Genomic DNA, 26684 nt, shown 5'->3' on the forward strand with positions numbered 1-26684 from the left:
AATAGATCACATTAAATTACATTCAAACATTCAAAAGCATGTATTTTTAATCTTAAAATTAATCAGGCATTAATGTGGATAATTCCCTAAAAAATAAGCACCAATTCCTAATTATCACTGCCCAAAGGCAACCCAATTTCACAAGTTACTAACATCAATGCAGCTGTCTTCCCTACTTAAAGTCCTCTAATTCTCGAGGTAGTAGAATAATTACGCTACCAATCCCAACCCCTGCCCTAATGCTATACCAAGAGTTAAAGAAAACAGTTTACAGAAGTTACAGGTTTTCTGTTTCTACTGATCAGGCAGTATAGCAGAAGTGGCTAAGAACATGGGTTTTAGAGTCAGAATTCTTGTTTTTAAATCCCAGCTCCACTACATACTAATTTTGCAAATTATCTGTAGCTCGGCTTCCTTATCTATAAAATGAAGATAGCAATAATACTGTCTTCCTCAGAGGGTTGTCATGATAAACAAATAAGTTCATGCATTTTAAGTGCTTAATACATTTAATGTGCTTAGAGAAGTACATGGCACATAGTAATTACGAACCAAGTTTAAAATTCACACATATGCATAAAACTCTAGTTAAAACCCTGTATAAGGAATACATTGTATGGGAAACAATCAATTATAAAAAAAATACTTACAGGGTTACTATATCAGCATTGGCTGCTTCCACAGCTATACTCAAAGGATCTTTCCCTTCTTCATCAGTGGCATGTTGATTGGCACCTCGTTTTAGGAATAAACACACTTGCCTGTTTAAAGAAACAGTGTTATTGAAATATTGCCAACAAGAAAAAAATTAGTATTCACCTTAAAAAATAAAAAACACTACCTAAGTTAAAGAAATAATATTTCCATTAGGAAATTCTTGATTCATTCTACAAACATTTATTGAACACTGACACCAATAATAAAAATTTACCAAGATAAACATTTTACAAGTCTCAAGGCATTTTCATATATATTATCTTAATCTTATTTAATCTTATGCTATATAAAACAGTGGGATATAGAAATTATGGTCCCGATCCTCAAATAATATCATAAAAAGATGTACACAGATATCTATAAACTTAAACAAAAGAAAGATCACCCAAGGTCATTATTTTATTTGGTAATTAAGGAAGCCAAGGCAATCATAATATATTAATGATAATACAACAGCAAAGAGTGGAAAATAGTCTTCCTGCATACTCTACAAATATTCAAAACTTGAATAAATTGACAAAAATTTTAAAAAATGAAAGAATGAGTAAATAGAGCCTATAAAATAAAATGGGAAGAATTATGATAGTTTAAATACAAAGCATGAGTTAAATACTACCTTTTTTAAGTATAGAAAAGTTTTTATGATGAAGTTATTGAACTGAATCTCTTTGCTGATAAAGGAAAAAAAAAACAAGTTATGATAAAAATAGGAGATGCTATTAAAAAAAAAATTTTTTTTAACCAGCTTCTTGCTTATCCAGAAAATAATAATTGGATTCCTTGAGATGTTTCATTAAAAAATAATCACCTATGACACAAACTTTTCATAATAAGGCCAACATTTCAACTTCATTTATACTTTCTAATAGAAAGCCTATTTTTGATGTTTTATTGTTCTGTGAATCCTAATATTGTTCCAGAAGCCACAATGTTAACAGTCCAAATTAAGAATTTAGTTTAGAATTTGACTTTAGCTACCCTGTAGAAAATCTACAAATTCCAAATTTACAAAATTCTCCCAAAATAGGTTGTATGTGTGCGTTCTATATAGATAGTGTATGTGTACATGCATAAATACACACAAACACAGATTTAAGTTGTCTGACAAAATCGCCACAATTTCAGTAAAAGAAGAGGTGAGGTACTAAAACTGATCTGTTTAATGACAAATTAAGGTCAAAGTAAGCTTTGCAATTTTCATATCTGAAAGCTAACCCTAACCCTAACAGTAGCTTTCTTCTGAATGAGATTTTTTAACCTTCAAATTCCATCACAACAATATAAGTCACAGGAATACATCTCTTTACAAACTCTACCTAATGACCTTAACCTAAGAAAAAGCAAAACATTATTTCAAAATAATTTTTCAAATAAAATCTACTTAAATATTTATGCACTATAGTTACCCTGTGTGCCCTAAGACGGTGGCATGGTGCAGTGGTCCCCGTCCTTGGACATCTCTTTGGTTCACATTAGCACCATTCTGTAGGAGGAACTCACATGTCACCAAAGAGCCCTTAAAGGAAAAAAAAAGAATAACAATGTACAAAAGCAAACAACAAACAACAATACATTTCTATTTAAAAACAGTATAGTTTTATTTACCTTACTCAAATAGCATTTCCATTTCCTTTCCCCCCCAAAAAAATACCCCCAGCAAAATCAGAGAAATGATAAATTACACTGTTTTCTTCCCAAGAACTACTTCTAATAAGGGTTCATTTGCAGTTTGTGATCTGGGAAAAACACATTACTTTCATTATCAGAATTCTCTTCCGTTATAAAAAAAAATAGCTGAAGCAATCAAGCTTGTGCTCAGAAATCACTACTAGCTGCGCAGAGGCTCTTCTATTTTCCAAATCATCTCTTAAAGCAAAAAATAATACTTACAAGCCATGTTCAGAATGCATTTTAATTTTTTATATTTTACTGCCACCGAAAACCTCAATGTATAAAATTCATACCCCTAAAACAGCCTGAATCAGTGGTGTTGCTTTGTTTTCCTCTGAATTAGCCCAGTTCACATCTGCACCATGAGCCAAAGCCTCAGCCATTTTAGGAAGATTTTTTTCATATGAAGCCCTATAAAGCTGAAGTCCTGGATTAAGATGTTTAGAGTCGAGAAACACAGAAGAATCTTGCCTCTCTCCTTCTGAAAAATAAACACAAATACGTCAATAAAATTGAGCTCTTGCCAAGGAGGAAGAGCACTGTTAAACAGGTACAGAGTTTCAGTTTTACAAGATGAAAGCATTCTGTGGACAGATGGTAGTGATGGCAGCACAACAATGTGAATATATTTAATGCCACTGAACTAGACCCTTAAAAATAGTTAAGATGGTAAATTTTATGTTATGTGTATTTTACCACAATTAAAAGTAAATAAATGAATTCCAAAACTTATCACAATATGAAAGCTGTGATAAAAGAAACCATTAACCTATCACATGAGCTTATGGGAGATTTTCCCAAAGATATCTTACTTCCTATGGACTGATCACTCCCTCAAGATTCAACCTTCTCTTATAAAAACATCAACTGGTATGCCAGGCTTTTTGTAGCCTTGCCAGCATCCAACGGACAGGTTACTCTATACTAGACTAAAATTGGACATATTCCTATAAACCTGGACTTAAGATGCAGCAAAAATCTGTAAAGAATTTTACTCCTATACCAAATCTCATTTGATTCCTAGGATGGTCCGATAACATCACAATTTACAATATAAGCAGTTCAAATAGTTCAAAGAGTGCTTACTCCCCTGAATATTCTGTAAGACAAAAATCACTGAAATTATGGTGAAGGGAATATAGAAATAAAGCACAGGTCAAAAGAATAACTGAATGGAGAGTCTGTTGTTGATCTCTTTCTCCTGATAAGAAAAGATAGACACAAGGAAGGATAAAGAATAATAAGATAATTCGTGTGAGTTAAAAATTATATTTAAGGGCCGAGCCCGTGGCGCACTCGGGAGAGTGCAGCGCTGGGAGTGCAGCGACGCCCCCGCCGCGGGTTCGGATCCTATATAGGAATGGCCGGTGCACTCACTGGCTGAGTGCCAGTCACGAAAAAGACAAAAATAAATAAATAAATAAATAAATAAATAAAAATTATATTTAGCTATTGGTAAAGCACTTTTAGCACTTATCATGAGGCTTGGAAGAATGTACACCTGGGAGTGAACTTCCAAATATAAAGAGAAATAGCTGCTTTCTCATTTAACAGCATTATTCCTCCCCTAGGACCTTTTAAGAGACTAATCTCTTCCTTTAGAAACTATTTAACCAAAACTAGGCATTTACCAGATGCATTTTTCAGCAAACAATGCCAATTAACATTGAATTTCATCAAAACTCACCAGGTTCATATAAACTATTGGCTGATACCATGGAGGGTAAAGATTCTCTTCCATCATCAGAGCTCTGCTGAATTCCGCTGTCATTACTTTTGACTGTTTTGAAGAAAAATTGGCTAGTGATTAAAGTTCACATCATTTAGAGAAGAATTTCCCACAAACAACAATTTTAAAATGAGCTGTTACACGTTACCATGGACTCAGCCAAAACCAGTAAAATACACTTAATGCAATTTTAGTCCTTTAGCACGCTTAGCTTATCAAGATATAAATGAATCACAAAGCCTGAAAATAAGCTTATTTTCAGAGTTGTAACACATCACATTATCCAAAAAGTCAGGGGCAGTAAAGAGCTTAATTTATAGTATGGCTGTAAGTAATGTATAATTCTGAGACAATGGGTAACATCTAGAGAAATGGCCACACTGCACAATGACCACTGGCACAGAGTTGGAATGCTCCACAAGAGTAGTACTTACTACTACGCAGTTTTGAAGAAGTATCAAAGTAGGAGAAGAGTGAATCTAGCTCATCAGGACAGAACAGAGACTCCCGCCTGGCCTCGTCGCTATTTACAGCAACCACTGGGGACATGCAAGTTAGCAAAGCACAAAGCAGGCCGTAAGAAGGGAAAGGGCAGGAAAAAACATTACTGGGAAAAATTTAGGAGGAAAAAATAGGAAGTAAGTCAGGTAGTTAATCAGATGCTTAGGGCTTTGGCATGGTAGAATTATAATTCCCATCTCCCCTTGCATTTTAAGCAGTTTTATTCTTTCGAATATACATCTTACCTAGAAATGTGAATTATCATGGCCCTATTTAAATTTAACTGTATTAAAGACATAGAAATCCACTTTTTCCTTTGAATATGTAGAAGGAAGCAGGTTTTAGCATTAAAAAAAAAAAAACCTACAATGTCCACTAATTCAATGATTATGAAAGTAACTTCAACTTAAGAAAATATTTATATACACAAGAAAGGTATAATACCTGAACTTTGGGCAGATGCTCTGACTTGGTCACCAGGCCCAAGTTTAGAAATGCTCAGCCTCTTTTCTTCACAACTTTTGGAGACAATCCTTTTTTCCTGCTCAGGAGTTGATGATGACATAGAATATTTATCCACAAATTTTCTCTCCACATATTTTGCTCTGATATATGCCTCTTTCTCCTGTCTGGTATACACAGAAATGTCATAATGTTCTGCTTAATCCCTTAGCACAGCTAATACTGAAAAGAAGCTATTTTATATTGAATATTTTCAAAGTCATTGAATGTAATACAAGTTAAAAATGAATCTGTGACATTATACAACATGTATTCCTCCAAATATTTAATGAACTATGATTTTACATTCAAATGAAATACAAATAATAACCTAACTGAAAAATCACTATTAACACTGCACTCTTTTATTCTCTTAATTTGTGCACTTATTTTTTTCTAGACTTGTTCTCTCATGCTTTTTGCAGAATGAAAAAAATACCAGGAAAACTATAAAAATTTATAGAAATTAATTTTGTTTTTACTTGAAGAAATAATGTCACATACTAAGCTAACATTACTGATGGAAACAATATTTCATAAATCAACTACTTTAAAACCACATAACATTCCTAATTTAAGAGGGAAGCAGGGGGATGTCACATTTTAAACTTCTGATTTGTGATACAATCATAAAATGCCAAGTCTGTTCTATACTTTTTCTTACCTATATCCTTTTAAAATGCTTAAGTCTTTGGATAAAATAGAAAACTATTTCCAGGTCTGAAATAAACACCAATGGTTTAGAAATAATATTTTGATTTAAATAATACTGGTTTAAAGAGCAATAATGTTAAAATAGTATTGATTATACATAAAGATTTAGTCAAACATAAATTCTCAACATAGGATTATGGCAAATAAAAATTTAATGTTAAAAATAAAGAATTATAAAGACTAAAAACAGCCGCAGCAACAAAAATTATGTGCCTTAAAGTCACTGACACTTATTCATTTCATTCAATGAGCCTCCTTATTTAGAATTGGAGGTACAATTTCAAACATAGCTATTAAGCACTCTCTCCTAGAGCTACCCTTTTCATCTTTGATTCTTCATCATCTTAATGCCATGCATGAAGTATGTGAGTAACAAATATTGCTGAACTAAGGCAAACAATGTAAAATTATTCATTGTAGGTAACAGAAACTTGATCTGTGGAGAGATTAATGAACAGATTATCCTTTTTTCAATGCCTGCCACTAACAGAACTTCGGTCTATTTCAACTGCTAAGAGCAATTCCAATGTAGAATGTTAATATTTAAGATTGTCTCTCATCTAGAGCCTGTAACTGATTATCTGCTTAATAAAATATAATTATCTAATTAACATACCCAAGAAAAAGCCATATTTGAATAGAAACTAATAATTACTTCAAAACACTGTCTCAATGTTATGTATCAATTTCAGTGAAATAAAATCATAGCTGTATTCCTGATTAGAAAAAAAGGTGGGATATTAAGACAACTGGAATAGTACCTTTGTCCTGGCTGTGGTTTCTTTATTCCCATTTTTTCAACTTTAGCTTCATAAACTCGATTTACAACATCATTTCCCAGCTCACACATAAGCTGTTTGACAGAAGAATAGAAAAATATGCTATAAATTAAAAGTCCTTAAAATAAGCTAAAATGTAAAAGTCTTTAACGCAAGTAACTAATTCCTTTGCATATTCTTCTATTGCTTATTCCACAAAGAAGTCCTTGTCTCATTTAAAAAAAAAAAATTGAGACAAAGACTCAGAGTAATATTAGCATTTTGCCATTCTTCACCAGAATACCTCCCCTAGAAGATTATCACCTCTACCAGATTCTATCTCTATACATATCAGAACAACTATCTATCTATCTATCTACATCTATCTATTGATTTACATATAACTATTGTATCTGTATGTCCATAATAGGGCAAGAAGCATGACAATAAAGCATGTAGTAAGTACTAGCCAGTCTTAGGACAATAAGTTAAAAATTAAATATTCTTTTCAGTTTTCTCCTCACTTCCAATTCCTAAAAATATTCAAATCCATCAAATTTACAACTTAAATTATTTTTGGACTTTTCCTTCTTCTTGAGTTCTATCTCCAAATAACAGCCAAATTCTATATATGTTCCAAAATTTTTAGATTTTCCTTTCCATCTGTGCATTTGACTCTTCAATGTAGTTCAAGTTCTTTTCACCTCACTGATAAATGGTATCTATAACCTCTCAGCTAACCTTACCTGCTTCTAGTTGTGGCCAGTTCCAGGCTTGACCACTAGACCAAACATGCTTGCTATGTCAAGATGCAGATCATCCAAATCATTTCCCTAAAAAATCACATCTCAGAAAAAGAATACTGGATGTACACTAGGATGACATAACCACAAGTTGCAGAGAATAGAAATTAAGGTGCTGGGACGTGTGAGTTGGCGGGAGAAGGAGAAGGCCTGGAATGAGACAGCAAGAGGATAAAAATGCTACCTGGACCCAAGAACAGGAGCTAAGTCTGGGAAGGGCACTCTCTGAAAGTGTGCACTAGGCAGGCAAGAAGAGAATGGTTTCCCTTCCTCCACTTTACCTTAACCATGAGCCCTTTTAGGATCCCATTATTTCTATGACATCCCTCTACTGTCATGGTTTTCTTTCCTTGTTTCTATTACCTCTCCCTCTCTCTTGGTTTCTCTCCCTTGATCACACAGCCCAGCCACCTCTTATAAATTTTAAATATGCTATTTCCTTCTTTGAACAATTATTACTTCCAGTTTTATATACCATATTTCTTCATTTTTAAAGTAAGGATACTAATAATTATATAATGGCCATAAAAAAAATATGCACTGGTACTATGAGACAATAGATACATCACTGGATGAGAATTAGTAACACAGAAATCAACTCTGAGGCAAGAGAGCATCCCCAGCGTCCTAGGCAGGAGCTGAGGTCAGCCCCCTCCACTGGAAGCAGGCAAGAGAGCACACAGAAAACACCATTTCCACACAGGTGGCCCACCACAGCCACAACTGCGGCCAAAAGTGGCTCGACACCATAGGAGTAGCCACAGGCACCATGCAGGCAGCCTGCCAGACACTTGACTGCATTGATACAAAGAGAGTCACCAGTGGAGACTGGAAAAATAAAAGGACATCTCTCTACTCAAAGCCCACCACAGAGTAATAGAAGCAGCAACTGCTCTACCAGATGACCAGATATCAACGTAGAGATATTAGTAATATGAAAGCCTAAGAAAATATGACACCACCAAAAGAATACAGTAATTCTCAAATACCAGACCCTATAGAGCAGGAAAGCCCTGAAATCACTGAAAAGGAATTCCAAGCAACAATCTTAAGGAAACTCACTGAGATACGAGAAGACTCAGACAACATAATGAAATAAGAAAAAAATCCAGGATATAAAGGAGAAAATTTACAAAGAGGTTAATACCTTTGAAAAGAATGTAGCAGAACTCATGGAACTGAAAGATTCACTCAACAAAACAAAAAACACAACTGATAGCTTAAGCAGCAGGCTAGAACAAGCAGAGGAATTTCTGATTTTGAAGACAGTGTTTTTGAAATAACCCAGGCAGACAAAAAACAAAGAAAAAAGAATTTTAAAAAATGAAGAAAATCTAAGACAGCTGCAGACAACCTTAAGCACACAAATACTCAAATAATGGATGTTCTAGAAGGGGAGGAGAAAGGAAAAGGCATTGAAAACCTATTGAATTAAATAACAGAAAACTTCCCAGGTATAGGGAGAGACACAGACCTTCAAATCCAGGAGGCTCAAAGATCCCCAAACAAATTCAACCCCAAAAGATCCTCTCCAAGACACATTATAGTCAAACTGGCAAAGCTCAAAGACAAAGAGAGAATCTTAAAAGAAACAAGAGAAAAGTGTCAAGTCACCTATAAGGGAGCCCCTGTCAGTCTAACAACAGACTTCTCAACAGAAATTCTATAGGCCAGAAGAAAATGGGATGATAGATTCAAAATATTAAAAGAAAAAAACTGCCAGCTGAGAATACTATACCCAGCAAGGCTATCCTTCAGAAATGGGGAAAAAATACTGTATTCTCTCTAGACAAACAAAAACTGTGGGAGTTTACCACCATATGACTAGCCCTGCAAGAAATTCTCAAGAGAGTCCTACACCTGGAATCTGAAAAATGATAATAACTACCACAAATACACAAAAAAGAACAAAACCCATTGGGGTAAAGCAAAAATGTAAACAAGAAAGAGAAAGAAACTAAACTTCACCACCACAAAAACTATGATGACAATGTAATAATGCCCGTTTTATTTCTGATTTTAATAATTTCAGTCATCTCTCTTTTTTTCTTGTCAGTCTAGATAAAGGTTTACAAAGTTTGTTGATATTTTTAAATAATCAACTTTTATTTTTGTTGATTTTCTCTATTGTTTTTTAATTCCCTATTTCATGTTTCTGATGCAATCTTTGTTACTTCCTACTTATATCTCATTTGGTTTAGATTGCTCTTTTTTTATTTTCTTAAGGTAGAAGTTTACATTACTGATTTGAGATTTCTCTTATTTTTAATATAGGTGTTTACAAGTATAAATCTTCCTCTAAGCACTTCATGTGCCTTGCATCCTATAAACTTTGTTATGCTGCACTTTGATTTTTATCTCAAAGTACTCTCTAATTTCCCTGTGATTTCTGTTTTTACCCATCGTTTATTTAGGAGAATGTTATTTAATTTCCACCCATTCATAAATTTTCTAAATTTCAAAAAAAAAATAGAAAAGATATTTAATTTAAAATATGTATGTGCACTTTAAGGAAAAAATCAACCCTATTTACAAAATTTTATGTAGGGCAAAGAAGAAATAACAAAATGATGGGAAAAGAAAGGATTGCTCAATAATTAATGCTAGGAAAATTGGTTAAGAATTTGGAAAAAATATCAAGAGTTAGACACATTTTATACTGTACACCAAATAATACATACATTATGACTAAAACTTCTAAAATATTCTTATAAAATGAGTGAATTTCACCAGAAAAACAAATACTATTATGAAAAAGAAATTATGGAAATTATTTTCTATTTTCCAAAATTTTAGTGGTGTATACTATTACTTTATAATTTTCTTTAAAATTTTTAAGATAAAGGGATGGAATAAAAGCCTATAAATTTTTATAAAGGGATGGGATAAAAGCCTAGAAGAATGTTAGAAAACAGTAACAACCATTTTTAATGACAGTTAACTTTGGGGGAAGGTGGTCATCACTGTTTTGGGATGTTTCTTTTTTTTCCTTTTGCTTACCTGTTATTTTAAAGTCTGCCTTTGTTATATGTTATTAAAAAAAAAAAAATTCAAGGTTTACAAACCTTACCCAATGTCATCCAATTATTCCTTTTGCCGACACATACTTGCCCCCCCCAAAAGATTTCCCCATCTCCTGCCCTAAAGTTCTAAATAAAGAAAAATCAAACCTAATCTCAGTATTGTGGCACTCTAGTCCCTCCAGTCATACCATCTGACTTCCATTTCTTCCCAAGGAATTCTCTTAACATTCTATATATAGTCCTTTACAATATAAATTATATTCATTTGAAGCTCTATAACTTGTCTCATCTTCCTGGGGGATAATTTCACTTTCCTCTAGAAAGGCCTGATCCAAACTACTTCTTTCTTTTTTAAATAACCTCTATACTAATAATTCCTTTATTTAAAATTTGAACTAAAATATCAGGTGTCTCTGTTATCTAATATCTTTATTTATATTTGCATTCTTTGTCCCAAAATAACTTTAAGCTTCTTGAGAGACAGAACCCATCTTCTACTAGTTTTCTGTCCCTTGACTATGACTAGTACAATGCTGCATATTATGCACAATATTTGGCAAATTAATTGAAAAAAGAAGCCTATGGTCAGACAGGTAAAGTTGTAAACACCACAAAATTGAAGTAAACTATTTTATCTCTATAATCTGTACATAAGTATTTCAAAATATTTTGTTTACAGTTCATATTTTTAATGTATCAGATAGTTGTTTTTCAACCAAATTTTCTAAATTAAACCCACTGAGTTCTTATCAAACACAAAGTTTGATGAAGAAATTAGATTTCTGTCACTCATCCCCCACTTTCTTCTCCTCTGAATTCATAATTTGTAGAATCTACCTATATAGGGCACTACATTAGAAGCCAATTTATCACTTTCGCTTACATGTTTACACAATAATTCCACAAAGCAAATTTTTTACTTTACATTATTGACAAACATATCAGTTTATCTATAGATTGAAATAAAAACACAATCATACTGAAAACAATTTTGGACAAAAATAAATGTAGAATATATTCCAATCCTTAAACTTACATTATTTTCTACAATATAGTAAACTAGATGGAAGAAATTAAATAAGTATACTATTAACTGTTAGGAATTCTGTAAATCTTATCAGAAAACCAGTAGTGGTCTAAAATTATTTATGACAGTTTCATAGATATGGATCCTTACACATAGAAAAAAACAAATGTCTTGGTTTGATGACTCCTACTCTGACAAATATAAATTTGTAGATGGTCCTGTGCTAAAACAACCCAATGGTGCCAACATGCTATACCAATCCATTACAGAGCTTACTATCACAACATATCTCATCTTTTTAATAAGCATCTAATTACAAAAGATTAAAATTAAAGCATAGAATCTAAGATTTTTTTGAAAAAACACAAATATGTAAGATCACTAGTTTTCTTAAAGAGTAAACTGACTTGAAATTAAGAGTGCTATATAAACTTAGCAATTTTAAAAACCTATTATAAAAACACCAGACTTGCCAAAAAAGTCTTAGATATGTTCCAATACATTTTGGTTCACTGTTAGCATGAGAAACTCATAAATTTTTGTAAACCAAGATTCTAAAATCTTTACTTTTATGTAAAAATATGAAATATTTTTATGCAAATATTCATTAAAATATTTATTTACCTTTAAAAGCTCAGGCTCCCAGGTGTCTAAAGTTAAAGATCGTACTTTTGAAAAATGGACCCCGAGACTCCTAAGAGGAAAAAAGAAGACTGTATTAACATATAAAACTATCAAGTCTCTATTCTATTTGCATATTATGCAAATTATTTTTCTCTTTTAAGATGACATAGGTTCTAAAATAGACCTCAACACACACATAAATAAAGACAGTTCTTCTGTTTTATAATAAATGGTGAACCAAAGTCCTCAAAAGCACTTTACAAACCAAACTTTTATCCACTTTACAAAAGATACAAAGATCCAAACTGATAGTTAAATTAGGGAAGTGGAAAAGGGCCCCTAACAAATGAAACATGATAATTTATAATGCGTGTACATCTAAAAAAAGAAGTCCCGGGAGCAATAATCAGCCACAATGTATATCGACAAAATAAAATTTAAAAAAATTTTAAAAATAATTTAAAAAAATAAAATAAAATAAAATAAAATAAATTAAAAAAAAAAAAAAAAAAAAGTCTCTCACTCTGGGCAGGCCTACCCACCGGTGAATCCCAGAGCACTCAATACACAAGGTGATGCCCAAGTTGATGCTGGCCCACCGCGGATCTGCCAGACCACAATCACAACAGCTGGCATTGCCAGGGATACACTGGACCCGCTGCAGCGCACTTTCTCCTTTCAATAATTTCTCTTTTGACTCATTTCCAGAATCTAGGCTTCCTGTGGATGGAGATGATTTCTTATCCAGCTTCTAAAAGAATTAAGAATTATTGTTAAAAAAAAAATTGTAACAGTATGTTGCATGCTACATCATCCAAACAAAAGCTTCCAATCAGTAAATTAAAGGCCTATTATGGGCATAAGCCAGGCACTATTCCAGGCACTGGAGATTCAAAGATGAAAAGACACAGGTGACTCCATCAATGGACTTTTAGTCTAGTGGGGAAAAATATATAAACATTTTAAATTATATATAATAACTGACACAATGAACAGAGAGAAAGGGGAACACTACTTAACATGCAGTATGGGGGACAGACACGAGAGAGACTAGGCATGAGATTACTAAGACTCGAGAATAAAATAAATATTATTATTATACACCACATTCTTCCAAGGTGTACAATGAACTGTAAGCAAGTTATTTTAATTACTGCAGTAAATTGCTATGAAAGATATGGCCTTGTATAGTTAAATAATAAAGAATAGATGAACTACAAAATTATAACTAGAGTGAATCAACAATAGAACACAAAATGTCTAAAATTTCAAGGGCTATTAGGTAAACCAGAAGAAAATCAAAAGATAGCTGATAAGCAAAAAGTTAATTTTTTTAAGTACACAGCAAGTCTACACCAATAATAAAGAGTACTTAACAAGCACTTGCCTATGCATGTCAATAATGACCAAATACAAAGATTTGGTTCACGGATCCTAAGCAATTAAAGATATGGTCTATAAAAGTCTTCTGGTTTAAAAACATCCCAACCTTAACAAGCCAGCATGTTAGTATAGGATCATCAGAAATACAGAGGCCAGCCAGTTAGCTCATTTGGGAGAGTATGGTAGTGGTAACACCAAGGTCAAGGGTTTGCAAGGGCAGGGTTTGGATCCCCTTACTGGAGAGAGAGAGACACACACACACACACACACACACGACTTGCAATTCCTGAAAACTCAATTCAATATCCATTAGGTAGGGCTGTGCAAGGTAAGTGAAAGGACATGGTATTCCAGAAAGGATTAAGCTGGGTGAGGAACATATCCACATAAGAGTGTAACCCTACGCAGCTTGTTGGACCCCAAGCAGGGTAAGGAGGATGTCTGCCTAGGAAGCAGCCCAGCAAGGGAAATGAAAGTCTGAGTAGAAAGAGAAGAGTATCTAAGTAGGACTGCCACCTGGTGTGAGGTGTCAGAGCCTGAGTGGGATAAGAGGGCATCTGTGCAGGGCTGGGAGGACAAGGTTGGGGGCAGGTAGCAGCAGAGACAGGACACTGGTTACATACAGGGGGATCAATAATGTAAGTAATCATGTTAAAGATAAATGAGAGCCAGATTTCTCACTACAGAGAAAGAAGTTATTAATATGGAAAGAAGAGAAAATCAGAATGAATCTTGTTATATGAGATAAGAACTGGAGATACCAATAGGCATCCTAATGATTTTCAATATAAATAGATAAATATAGACATAAATGTGCGCATGTGTATATATACACCTTATAAACCTTATCTTGGTTTTTAAATACAATTCCCCACCAAAAGTCTCAAAGTACCTCCCCCACAAAATATTTATTACTTCAAAGGTTAATAGAGTAACCTTACAGTAGAGAAGCCTAGCAAGACCACCTTAATCAATCATGTGATCAAAGTTAACATCACCAATAATGAGACAAATCAAAACCTGAGAAGATGCAGTGAGGACACAATATCATTTATATAATATTCCTGCCAAAGATGCATAACCTCATGAGTAAACATCAAACAAACCCAAATTGAGGGACATTCTACAAAATAACTAGTCTGGAATTTTTGAAGCTATCAAGGTCAAAAAGGTCAAGGTAAGACTGAGGAACTATTCTTGACTGAAAGAGATTAAAATGACATGACACCTAAATGCTACCTATGCTTCTGTACTGAATCTTTTTGTTTTAAATAACATTACTGGGACAATTGTTAAAATCTGTATAATGTTTGGGAATTAAAAGATAGTAACGTACCAATACTCATTTCTTCACTTTGATGGCTATAACGTGATTATACAGGAAAATGTCCTAGGTTGTGGAAAGTACTCATTAAAGAAAGGATGGGTGATGGGGCACCATGTTGACAACTTATGCTCAAATGGTTCAGTGGGGGGAAGTTATATGTACTGGACTTCGAATTTCTCTGTAAGTTTGAGATTACTTTAAAATTTAAAAAAAGAAATATATTGTTTTACCAGAACATGTTTGATCATGTGAATCAGCTCATAAGCAATTATCATATAGGGAAAGGATGTCAGTATTATAATGCAGAGACAATGTTGGTTCATTCCCAATTTTCCTTTAAATGCTAATGCTTTTGCTACAAATTTTAGAAGCTGAAAGCTAAGTACACAAACAGAGCATAACTTGGGCCAGCCACCTCAAGGAATACAGCACTGAACATGACACCCATTCATGAAAGCAGGAAAAATGATTGTTTAAGAAGCAGTTACATCCCAGAGTCCCCTCCCCAATCCCATGCCATTAGGGAATTGCTCTCTACACATAAACACAAATGACTGAAAGTTTATTCTCTAGAGTAAAACAGAGTCTCTAGATGGTGAGGCAGGGGATTAAGTGAATGAATACATACTGAATGCTGAGATACCCAGCACTTAGCTCCCGGCCAGTCCCTTATTCCTATGTGGGAGATAAGTGAGTCATCTCTGGGAAATCACACCAGCCAAAAAGACTCCAAAGATAGTGACTTGGCAAATGGTCCAGACTTAGGCAAAGCTCACATTCAACAAAGTCCTAACCATACAGTCAGAGCTTCCGAAGAGGTTTTCAGTCCCTAGCTTATAATCAGTGGTGAGCAGATTACCAGTTAGCCAAGGAAATCCTCTAACACAATGGTTTTCAATCTTGGCAGTTCATGGAAATCACACAGGAAGCTTTTTAAATTACTGATGCCTGGGTCCCAACTCCATTCAATTGTTCTGGAGTGGGACCTAGCACTGAAATTTTTTTAAAGCTCCCTGTGTTATTGCGTGCAAAGTTAAGAACCACAGTTCTAACACTGCATCCATGAAAAAGAACAGGTTTATATTCATAAACATTCAGTAAACAAAAATAAACTCTTGGAATTAAATATATGCTAGCAGAACTAGAATATTCAATAGGAGTTTTAGAAGATCAACTGAGAAGATTTCCCAGAAAGCAGAGGAAAAAACATACACAAAAAAATAAGAAAATCATAATACCAGTCCAGAAATCCCAGAAAGAGAAAAAAGAGAAATTGAAGAGGAGAAATACAAAAGATCAATAATAGGAAAAACTCCAACAGCAACACTAGAAATTTAAAAAAAAAAAAAAAAAAAAAAGCAATGCTATTCAATTTCTTAAGAATAATTATTACTAACCTCAAAATTCTATACCCGGCCAAGCTATCAAACAAATTTGAGGACAGAATAGACATTTTCAGACATGCATGGAGTCACAAATGCCTTATTTTCAGGAAGCTACTAAAGAAAGTACTTAAGTTTTTCTTAAGTCAAGAAAGACAAAGATATGAGATATAGGAAAGAGAAAAATCTCCAAAACTGATTATGTAAGGAAAAGCCAGATTAATAGTGATACTGCAGGCTTATGGGACAACTGGTCCAGAATGGAGAAGTGTGATTCTAGAGACAGACATATTGAAGGCTATCTTCACCAATGTGCCCTTTACCAATGTTCTGATCATCTGTACCCAACAATGTTTGGTGAACCTGGCCACTGATGAAAGTCTTATTCTCCTCTCTGTGCCCTGCTGCTTGGATGAAGTAAGTCTCACCATTTCCTGCTTGGGAAGAGTTCTGCTTTGATCTACTCATAGGAGCTGAAATTTGGCCATGATGAGCTTTGACATACAATTTAGAGAGCAATCTATTCTCCTAACTATATAACTGACAATTGACTATCACCAAGCCTATGATACAGCCCTGCCAGATGACCCAAAAGTAGTGAGTTCCATTTCTCAAGACTCAATCATGTCCTTGCTGAAAAGAGTTTGTAAACTCTTTGGGAAGCTGAAGCCAGAGTATGACCCAAAATTCCATATTCAGTTTATCTTTTCCAGGGAACCTTTAATTAAAGAGACAATATCGTACTTTCCTTTTTTTTTTTTTTTTTTTTTTTTTTACGAATACCTTTCATGATCATTATTTTATTTTATGATTAACTAAAATAGTAAAATATTTTAGGGAAAAATACTAACATCAGAATACCTTATTCCAATCTGGGACATATATCCAAACATTAAAATAAGATAACAAGTAAAATCAAGAGAAATAAACAAAAAAGGAATTGAACCTAGATTCTGAAAATAAAACGCATTCAATTACATAAAATCACCCTTCATAAAAAAGGATGTTATAATCATATAATGTTGCAACTAAATTTAAAATTTTTGGCAATATATCATTTGGTACTGCTAATATCACTACTAACCTCTGATTCATCACCCTTCTCTCTATAAGCAGTAGCAATACTGGTCTGAACAGCCTTAATCCATGCCTGGCGCAGCTTTTCAGAATCTGCCTGGAGCATACAACTTCTAAAAGGAAATAACATATTGTTTTATCAGACACTAAATTAACCACAAAAAAAAACCCATAATCTTCATATTTTTGTCCACCTTGCTATATAATAATTTTCTAAAAAAAATAATTTCTGTTAGAAGGTTTTATTTATCTATCTTTAGGATAAAGTATGTTCATAAAGAAACTAAAGTGCCAGTGAAACAAATTATCTCTTGAAAACAAATCATCCATCCCTACACATTAAAAAAAAAACTCTTAAATTTACCATTTAAACATAACACTCGTTTTTTATTCTATTAGGTATACATAAAAAATAATACTTATCAAAAAAAATTCATCTGAAATATGATTTCAGTTCATCATAATAGCTAAAAAGTTTTCATATGGCCCACATAAATAAAGTCTGTGAAATTTAAAGAATATGATACATGGGTAAAAGTTACGTAAATATCTGACTATAATATCTATAAATCATTAATTACTGAAATTTACTTTTTCTCTCTTTAGCACAGATAATCACAAGTCAAATGCAAATTTCTCTACTCTGAAAAGTTCTTTAAGATAAACTATAGAAACATAAAAGCAATTCTCTGATACTTCAGAACCACGTACTTTGTTGGAGAGACCACCTCAAAACAGAATCTTCGTTCTATATCTTCACAATGTTTCACTGTACAAAGCCTGAGATCTTCAACTACTACAGTGGGGTTATCCTGCAATAAGGAAAAATCATTTCCATACTTATCAACTTAGATTTTAAATAGTACTACCAGTAATAACACACTTAAAAATATTACTTGTAATAAATGGTCCAATTTTAAAGATTTATAATTTATCTTATTTTAGATACAGATGGGTTTTATTAACATACCTAAAACTAATAAAGGTAATTCTGTCCTCTTAATAATTTTATCTGCCTAATAAAATTATTGTATATAGATTAAGTGAAATAGTTTATAAAGAGAGCTTGGTCCAACACTTGGTATTTAACAGATGCTCAATAAATGTTACTTTCTGGTTAATTTTCTTCAATCTGCTTTACATCCATTACTTTCCTGATCCCCACTCACATATAAGAAAAGCTACTTTCCTCCAAAAGACAAGCCTTTAATGAATCAAACTTTAAATAACTCAAAGAAAGATACAAAGCTTATTAATCCTTCTTAAAGTACCTAAGAAAATGAGAAAGGTTTTATTTTCTACTACTCAATAAAAATATAAACTCAAAACTGAGTTATCAGAATAAAAGAAACCACGAACTAATTAGCTGTATGTAAGGACTTGTATGGAACAAAGCTGCTACCATAGAACCTAGTGAGTAAAATTTCATATTACATCATCTCAAGAGTTAAGTGGATATTCGAAATTTACAGTTTACAGAATATCGTTCATAAAGGCTAACTAGGTGAAAAGCAAATCATCAGTTACCTAATGGTCTTTCCAGTATGCCTTTCCAATAAATAAAAATTCCTCACCCTTTAAATAACGTTCAGAAAAACAAACATATATAAAAACAATATTAGCTAATTTAGGGGTTTCTATTGGAATTACTTTGAGAATACATTTTAATTAATGTAATTTTTAAGCTTTCTATATTATCATCTTTGGCCTTAAGGTGATATTTCTTAAAAGGTATACCCTCCTTCAACCTCACAATAGTGCTATGAAATGGTAATATTATTTCTGTCACAGAACTAGACAGAAAAAAAAAAACATAAATAAAAGTAATAACCCTTGGACACAGAGAAATCCATCTCACGCCACAAGTTAAGAATTCAGAATTCAAAATCACTCTGTTCTTAAGGATCAAATGTTGATATTTTCCACTTTAAAGTCCTCATATACATACCTAAACATAAACTAATAAACAGTAATTACAGTAATTTTGGATACATAAGTATCTATGGACTTCAATGTTTACCAAGATAAACAAATAAAGAACTGAAACTGAGGATTCACTGGGTTTTCACTTACTTACTTTACAAAACACCTACCTTAAACTTTTTCTGGTAAACCAACTGATTATTCTGTATTGAAAACCAGCGTCTAAATAAATACAAAATAGATTAAATTTTCATAAATATAATTTACTTCCATTGTTGTTAGAAATGAAATATTTGGGAAAACACTGAAAATCAGGTTATGGTAATTATGTTTTGACAAGTGCACTGTTTTGTTTTGCTTTATATAAACTTATGTCAATATGAGATAACTACTGAAGTAAAGAACAAGCATTTTAAAACCACAGACTAGGAAAATAAATTTACTATATTTTGATTCATTTTATGTCATAAATTTATATGCTAACAAAAGCTGTTATCCTTTATGCTATCACTAAATAATAATTGTCTTAAAGTTTAAATTTATAGTTTTTTGAGATTCCTCCAAAAGAAACTAAAATCTTTTCCCCAAAATAATTGCTTTTATTATGAAGGTGAAATAAATTTATATTGTGAATAAAAATATCTATTTGTATACAGTAAAGCACTGCAATAAATCATGCTTTATTTTCAAACTTTCAGCAGATAATACAGCCAAATGTTTGATCTGATAAGCAAAATAGAAAAGTAATCATTTTAAAACTGATATCAAACAGGAGATAACCACAAATTAACATGGCCTTAATTTCATATAAAATACTTGTAGGCAAAATAATCAGTTATTACTACAAATGATTCACCCAACTATTTATATGGTTCTGCTCATTACTGGAAGTTATTAGGCAAACAATTTACTTCCAATCTTCTTTAGAAGAAAAAGCTAAGCTATATATTGCATATTTACTAATTCTAATTTATTAAAACATTAAAAAAGCCTAGAGACTTAAAAAAAAAATTCACAGCCACTTTAAAGGAAGCAAAACTTCTCATTAAGCATGAAATGTAAAACAATATTTGAGTCATTATTTAAAAATTAGTTTCATGTGAGATGATTTCTATTGTAAACATTAGTTATTAATCACTTAGCAGAAAGAGATTCTACCTTTTCATTGATACTAATACAAAGCTCTAGAAATTGTATTTAGACATATTTAGAATTTCTAATTTAAAAAATTAAGTTACTTCTCCAAAGCTGAGAAAATGATTAGGAGATGTTTTTCCATTTTTAAGCCTTTTACTAAACACTGTTAGGTTTTCTTGCCACTTAAAAAGGTATCACTTTACCATTACAATAGAGAGATTTGTTAAACAAGCATCTAGATAAAATGAGATGGGTTGCCTCTGAAGGCAAACCATCAAGAGGCAGGCTAGAAAAGGAAGAACTTCTGGGTTTCTTTGCTTTGGGACAGACAGTTGGTTAGAAATGTTAAAGGAAATACCTGTGAACAAACAAATGGTGCAGCCCTGCCATGTGGGATGACATGCAATGGAAACAATCTCTGACCTTGATGAAAGTGTTTTTTTAAGAAATCATTTGAAGTAGCATAAATTAAATTAACAAAGATTCGCGGTTTATATGATAGTACTCATATTATATAATTTGATGAAAACTACGAAGAGTTTTATTGAACAATGGAAAAACACCCACATAACCATGTAAACTTTTCATGCTTCTGAGGTTTTCAAAAAATAAATTTCTTGACCTGCTGCACCTTAGGACAATATCCTTTAAAAATAAATAGGAAAATACTAGATAAAACTTATGGTTTTTGTCAGATACCATTCACTCTAATTATTAACTTTATGGATCATATATATTTCTAAAATCCAACTCCCGTGCCATCTGCTTCTGGGTGATGGTCTCATATTGTCAATTTTTGTACACTAGGAAAGACAACATAAATTCATCTTAATTTCATGCTTCCTAAGGGAAAAACTCATAATATGTTGTAGGTAGAAAAAATTTTTGAATTGCTAACATCTATATGTCTCGTAACACTATTTCCCTACTCTCCATTGCCATTAAAAATAAAAAGAGCTAATAAGCATACCCATCTAACATTGACCAAAACTTTAATCAGGTAAGTAAAATGGAATATTATTTTAATTGTTCCTATAGAATAATCCTAGTTATTAGCATTTCTTAGAAAAGGAAAAATGAGACTTACAAATAGCTCATACCCTATGGAATATTGGAAAAAATACTGAATATTTTAAGCACTTGTTACCTGTGATTTGAAAGTACTAAAAAAAGCAATTAGAACTAAAGAGACAAACTTTGGAAAGCACTGTGCTAACAGTACTACACTATATTCTGTAAGATTCATAAACTGATCACAAAGCAAAAATATAAGAGTTTTTAAAAAAGAAGAATTTCTTGCTTCATTAGTAAAAACAAGACACCACTTCATATCTATGTCAAATTGAAGTAATTCAATATAATAAAGATTTTAAACTAAAATATTAAATTTATAAATAATTAAATATTATTAATTTTTACATACCAATGAGAGCTTCCAGATGACAAAATTTGGGCAGGACAGGAAAAATATATAAGAAACAATCAAGAATCTTTGACCATGTTTGAGCACTAGTACCACAACTGCACTTGAAACATGGGTAAAGTCAAACTTCTAAATCTGCAGAAGCTTTATTACTAAAACTATACAGGTGATGGGTTCATACACACATTTATATAGGTGCCAAAAAGGTAAACATTTAATAAATTAAAAGCTTGAACATGTATGCTCCTTTATTTCAAATTCAATTTATTTTTTCACAGGGAAAAAAATGGTAAAACAAAGAAACCTAGGAACTGACTGTATTCTCTCAACCTAATTAATGTGGTTGTTACCAAAGGGACTAATCCTAGTTACTGCTCAAACTTTTAAAGAGTATACTGCTTATTTCCCCTTTTCAAAAAGATATAAAGGAATTCATATTACTCCATGTGTTATCTTCTTTGTGTAATTATAAACACATCAAATGTTCTCTTTCAGATTAAAACAAATTGAGATATGCAATTAAAAGGTATAATTCCATTCCTCAAATGTTTATATTTTATTTCCAATTTAAAACATAGAGACTTTTTATCCATTGCAAGTAATCCAACTGAAATGCAAGTTAATTATGAGCTTTCTCGTGCCAAAGAGGAAACTGGAGTAAGATGAGGGTGAAGGGAAGAAAGCCATTTGGTACCTGATATGATCGGGCTTTTTCCTGTCATGTGAAAAAATGGGGCAGGATTAAAACATAAGGGAAAGGTGGTAAAAGAATGAAAACGTAAATGTGCAAAATAAGCAAAGGACTAGCATGATATGAAAACAAAGCAAGAATTAAAGGAACAAGCTTAAGCTCATAACCTAACAAAATAGTCAAAAGTATCTGTTGCATTTTATTTATGTATTCTACATAACCAGGCCTCCTTCAATATCCACAGGGTATTGGTTCCAGAATCCCCACCCTCAAGATACCAAAATCCACGGATGCTCAAGTCCTTTATATAAAATGGTGTAATATTTGCATATAACTTATGCACACCTTCCCACATACTTTAAATCATCTCTAGATTAGTTATAATACCTAATACAATGTAAATGCTATGTAAATAGTGTTGTACTGTAGTTTTGTGTTTTTTTTATTGTATTGTTTTTTGTATTCCCCCCCCACCCCCCGAATATTTTGTCCTCAAATGGCTGAATCTGAGGATGTGGAACCTGAGATACGAAGGGCTGACTGCATATGTAATTGTATCTGTACTATTAATTCAAACTCTTAGGAATGTGAAATGTTAATATTTCAGAAGTATTCAAATAATTTCTTCAAGTATTATGTTGGAGAAAGTTCTGGTAGTACTTAGCATACCTGGGCATACTTTTACTATCACATTTTACCTCTATGTTCATGGTTATAAAATATAGATAGTACCTCACCTCATCTTAATAAGCTGCTCCTAAAAATTAAGAGAAATAATCACTATAGGTATATCTATATAAATCTGAGACAACCAAAAACTTTTCCTAAGAAAAGTGGGATCACTAATTAAGAATTTCAAAGACCATGAAATATTAGCCAAGTAAAACTTTCTCCCACCTGCCCACCCACTACCACTTTCATTAAATGATAGCAGACTCTAAGGCACCACATAAGTAGGATTTATTTTTAATCTACATTTACACTTCTTATTTTAAAATAAAAAGCCAATTAAGGGGGGCTGGCCATTTAGCTCAGTTAGTTACAGCTTGATGCTGACAATAACAAGGTCAAGGGTTGGATCCCCAACCGACCAGCCACCAAAAAAAAAAGCCAATTAAAAAAACCACTTATACCTCTACCAACAGCACACAACACTTTGCTTTTAAAAACTGTATGATACATTTTATGCTTTTAACTGTATTTTCTAGTTTAACAAAGACTGAACATAGCAAGTCATTATTCGGTTTCTTTATTAGTTTTTCCAAGTTATTACTAAATAAATTATATTAAAATTTACTTATTTTCCTTGTTCATTCATCTTTTCTAAATTTATCATGAAAAGCAAGAGAGAAATATGGGTTTTAGTAATCCACTGATTTGAGCCTGAAGTAAACCTGCCACACTGAAAAAAATGACTTGATAAGGAAATATTATTGCTGTAGACCTCATGTGTCTTCAGAAAAATACCTATTACACATGTATAAATTTTGAGACACCACAAACTAGAAATCTGAAACCAATCAGAAACAATCTCAACAGTCCATATAAGATGTAAAACTTTTCACTCCTTATGCTATTTCAATAGCATCACACAAAATATCATCTACTCAGTTAAATTTCTGATTACAGAATGATGCTTTCAAAATATACTGGTAATTTATGAAGCACAGAGTGAGGTTTTAAAACTATTTGGAAACTCCTAGTCACATTCACATTTCCCTCAGGAAGGCGGTCTTTTTAAAAAGTTGATTTTGAAAATATTATATGCCATAATTTCATTAAACTATAGATAATGGCCAACGGGTCATTATAAGATTGGTACCTTATGGTGACAACACAAAATGTCCCAAAACTAATCCACAATTTAAAAAAAAATACTTAAGGAGTAGGCAGAAAAATCTTCACATATGAATAATTGGATTCCCAGATTTTTTAAGTTAAGGCATAAATATCACAAATACAGTCTTTTATTCAAAGTCCAGTAGAATATATTAAAATGAGCTCAACAGAAAACTAATTAGAGAAATAGTACAGATTCTAAAGTAAAACATGGGTAAAGGGAAACTATTTGCAAGTATTTCCTGAGATTAGATTTTTGATAAACCTCATTTAAGAAATTCAGATGCATTCCAAATTTTTAATATTAAAAAGCAGGAGAAAATTCCAAATGATATTTAACAGATTACTATTCTTTCTACTCCCTATACTTTCTTAACTATAATCTAGAAAATATTTAAAGAGTTTTGTTACAAGGTTTTGATTTTTGTTTCTGAAGGGAGTTGTATGCAATGTTTATACGCTATATTCTTCACAAGTCAACTTTTTACTAGTGTGTTCATCAAAATGTTTTTTAAAGGCATGTGAAAATGAAATTAATTTGCTATCCATAATTTTTTGTTAATAGTATAAGTGGATTAGGAATTTGGGGGGGTTTTAGTAGCTGAAGTTGTATTTTGTCTTATCAAAATAACAGGCTGCTTGGAATTTCCATAGCGAGTAAAAAAATGCCACAGGATACTTGAGTAAGAATTAGGGGCTCCAGTTTTGTGTCTCACCTTTTCCCAAACCAGCTTTATGACCCTAAAAGAGTGACCATTTCTCTGCAGCTCCACTTTTTTAATGAAAATTAAAGTGCTGAATTATAATCTATGACTCTAATCAAAACTGCTATCTTACTACATATAGATGATATATGGCATCTCCTTTAAAAAGCAGCCTAATTTCCAAAGGCATGGTCTTTTTCACCTTGCAAATGGTAGGTATCATGTCTATAATTGAGAATTTAACAGTTATTCCTTTCTTAATCTTAGTTGTATTTTAAGATCTATGCCAATTAATAGAATTCATAAAACAAATACCAAAAAAATGAAAAAGTACATGCTTAAATCAAAATTTTCTTCTATTGCCCTAAATGGCAGTGCAATTTTCCACTAACACTTACTGGGCTTTGTTTGGAACTCTGAGATCATTTCTCATTGGAGTAGTCCATAAAAGTTCATTTCTTTTCTTCTTAACATAATGGTATGTTTCCACGGATTTACTGTATTTTCACTTTGTTAAACTTTAAGTAAGATGTTTTGAAATATGAAGGTTAAAAATCAGTTCTAACATTATATCATGAAACTGTACTGGTTGAGTAATTTTTATTTATTATACAGGTTTGCCAATCACTTTTTTTTTTTTTTTTTTCCTATATTTCCTACTCTGGTTACAGAAATTTGCCAGAAAAGGCTTAAAAGATTATTGTCCTAATTTTTAGAACTTAGAAAGCATAATTTTAATTTTTCATTTTCACTTTTAGTTAGAAACATATTTCTAACCAGATTACTTTAGTTGGTTCTACTATTTTCATGTATTATTTTAAAAGTTCTACATAACTCAAAGAGACTTAATATCAAATATAATCATTATTCTTTCCAGTTTATATTCACTCTCAGGTAAAGAAAGAAAAACTATATGAAATAAAACAAACCATGTACTGTTTAGACATTTGGCAATATCAAATGCTAGAAAAATGCTCAATAAAACATTGATATTTGAAAATGTTAGTGAATGTTTTTTCTATATAACCTCAACACCAAAAAATCAAAATAAATGTATTAGAAACTCACTTCAGAAAGCATTAAACTTATCTATCTAAATTAACAAAAATGTATACAAAATTAAACTTACCAAGAAAATTCTATTTATTTTGCTAGTTTCCATTTTTTTTTTTTTTTTTCGTGACTGGCGCTCCGCCAGGGAGTGCACCGGTCATTCCTATATAGGATCTGAACCCGCGGCGGGAGTGTCGCCGCACTGCTAGCACAGCACGCTACCGAGTGCGCCACGGGCTCAGCCCTAGTTTCCATTTTTTTAAAAACAAAAACAACCTTCTCTATCATTAGGTGAATTCATATCCTGTTCAAGCAATATGATATACACATTTCAACCAATAATATAATAGTAACTCAATTAACCAGAACCCAAACACTAAATTATTACAGAATTGTTCTACCTTTTTTTTTTTTTGGCAAAAAGAGAGGCATCCTTGAATAGAAGATTAATGACTGCTATTCAGAAGGATGATCCTGAGACTATCTTTCTTTGGGTGCTTTAATATCTAAAATTATTTCATTTTATTATATTAATACATGAGAAAATATTTTATTCATTTATTCTCTTAATAGACATTTACTAGATTTATATTTTGTACAAATTAGTTTAGCAATACTTTGGTTTTTGGTGAACATCAAGTTTAGAATAAAGAAGCACCAGCTGCCACAACTTCACA

General features: G+C 32.2%; 1 protein-coding gene across 1 annotated transcript in view; it reads right to left on the reverse strand.

Annotated features, from left to right (window-relative positions):
- Nucleotides 1-26684, reverse strand: part of ACAP2 (ArfGAP with coiled-coil, ankyrin repeat and PH domains 2) — a 125827-nt gene that overhangs the window by 7966 nt on the left and 91177 nt on the right. The window contains exons 11-22 of the mRNA XM_063099010.1: nucleotides 22415-22435; nucleotides 19331-19382; nucleotides 17949-18049; nucleotides 17245-17350; nucleotides 12611-12819; nucleotides 12069-12138; nucleotides 6595-6686; nucleotides 5063-5247; nucleotides 4076-4168; nucleotides 2682-2869; nucleotides 2124-2233; nucleotides 651-761 (exon numbers count right to left, since the gene is read on the reverse strand). Coding sequence (XP_062955080.1) covers nucleotides 651-761; nucleotides 2124-2233; nucleotides 2682-2869; nucleotides 4076-4168; nucleotides 5063-5247; nucleotides 6595-6686; nucleotides 12069-12138; nucleotides 12611-12819; nucleotides 17245-17350; nucleotides 17949-18049; nucleotides 19331-19382; nucleotides 22415-22435 — 1338 coding nt within the window. The remainder of the gene's footprint in view (nucleotides 1-650; nucleotides 762-2123; nucleotides 2234-2681; nucleotides 2870-4075; nucleotides 4169-5062; nucleotides 5248-6594; nucleotides 6687-12068; nucleotides 12139-12610; nucleotides 12820-17244; nucleotides 17351-17948; nucleotides 18050-19330; nucleotides 19383-22414; nucleotides 22436-26684) is intronic.

Source organism: Cynocephalus volans, chromosome 1 (assembly GCF_027409185.1).
Source record: "Cynocephalus volans isolate mCynVol1 chromosome 1, mCynVol1.pri, whole genome shotgun sequence".
Classification (NCBI taxonomy): Eukaryota; Metazoa; Chordata; class Mammalia; order Dermoptera; family Cynocephalidae; genus Cynocephalus; species Cynocephalus volans.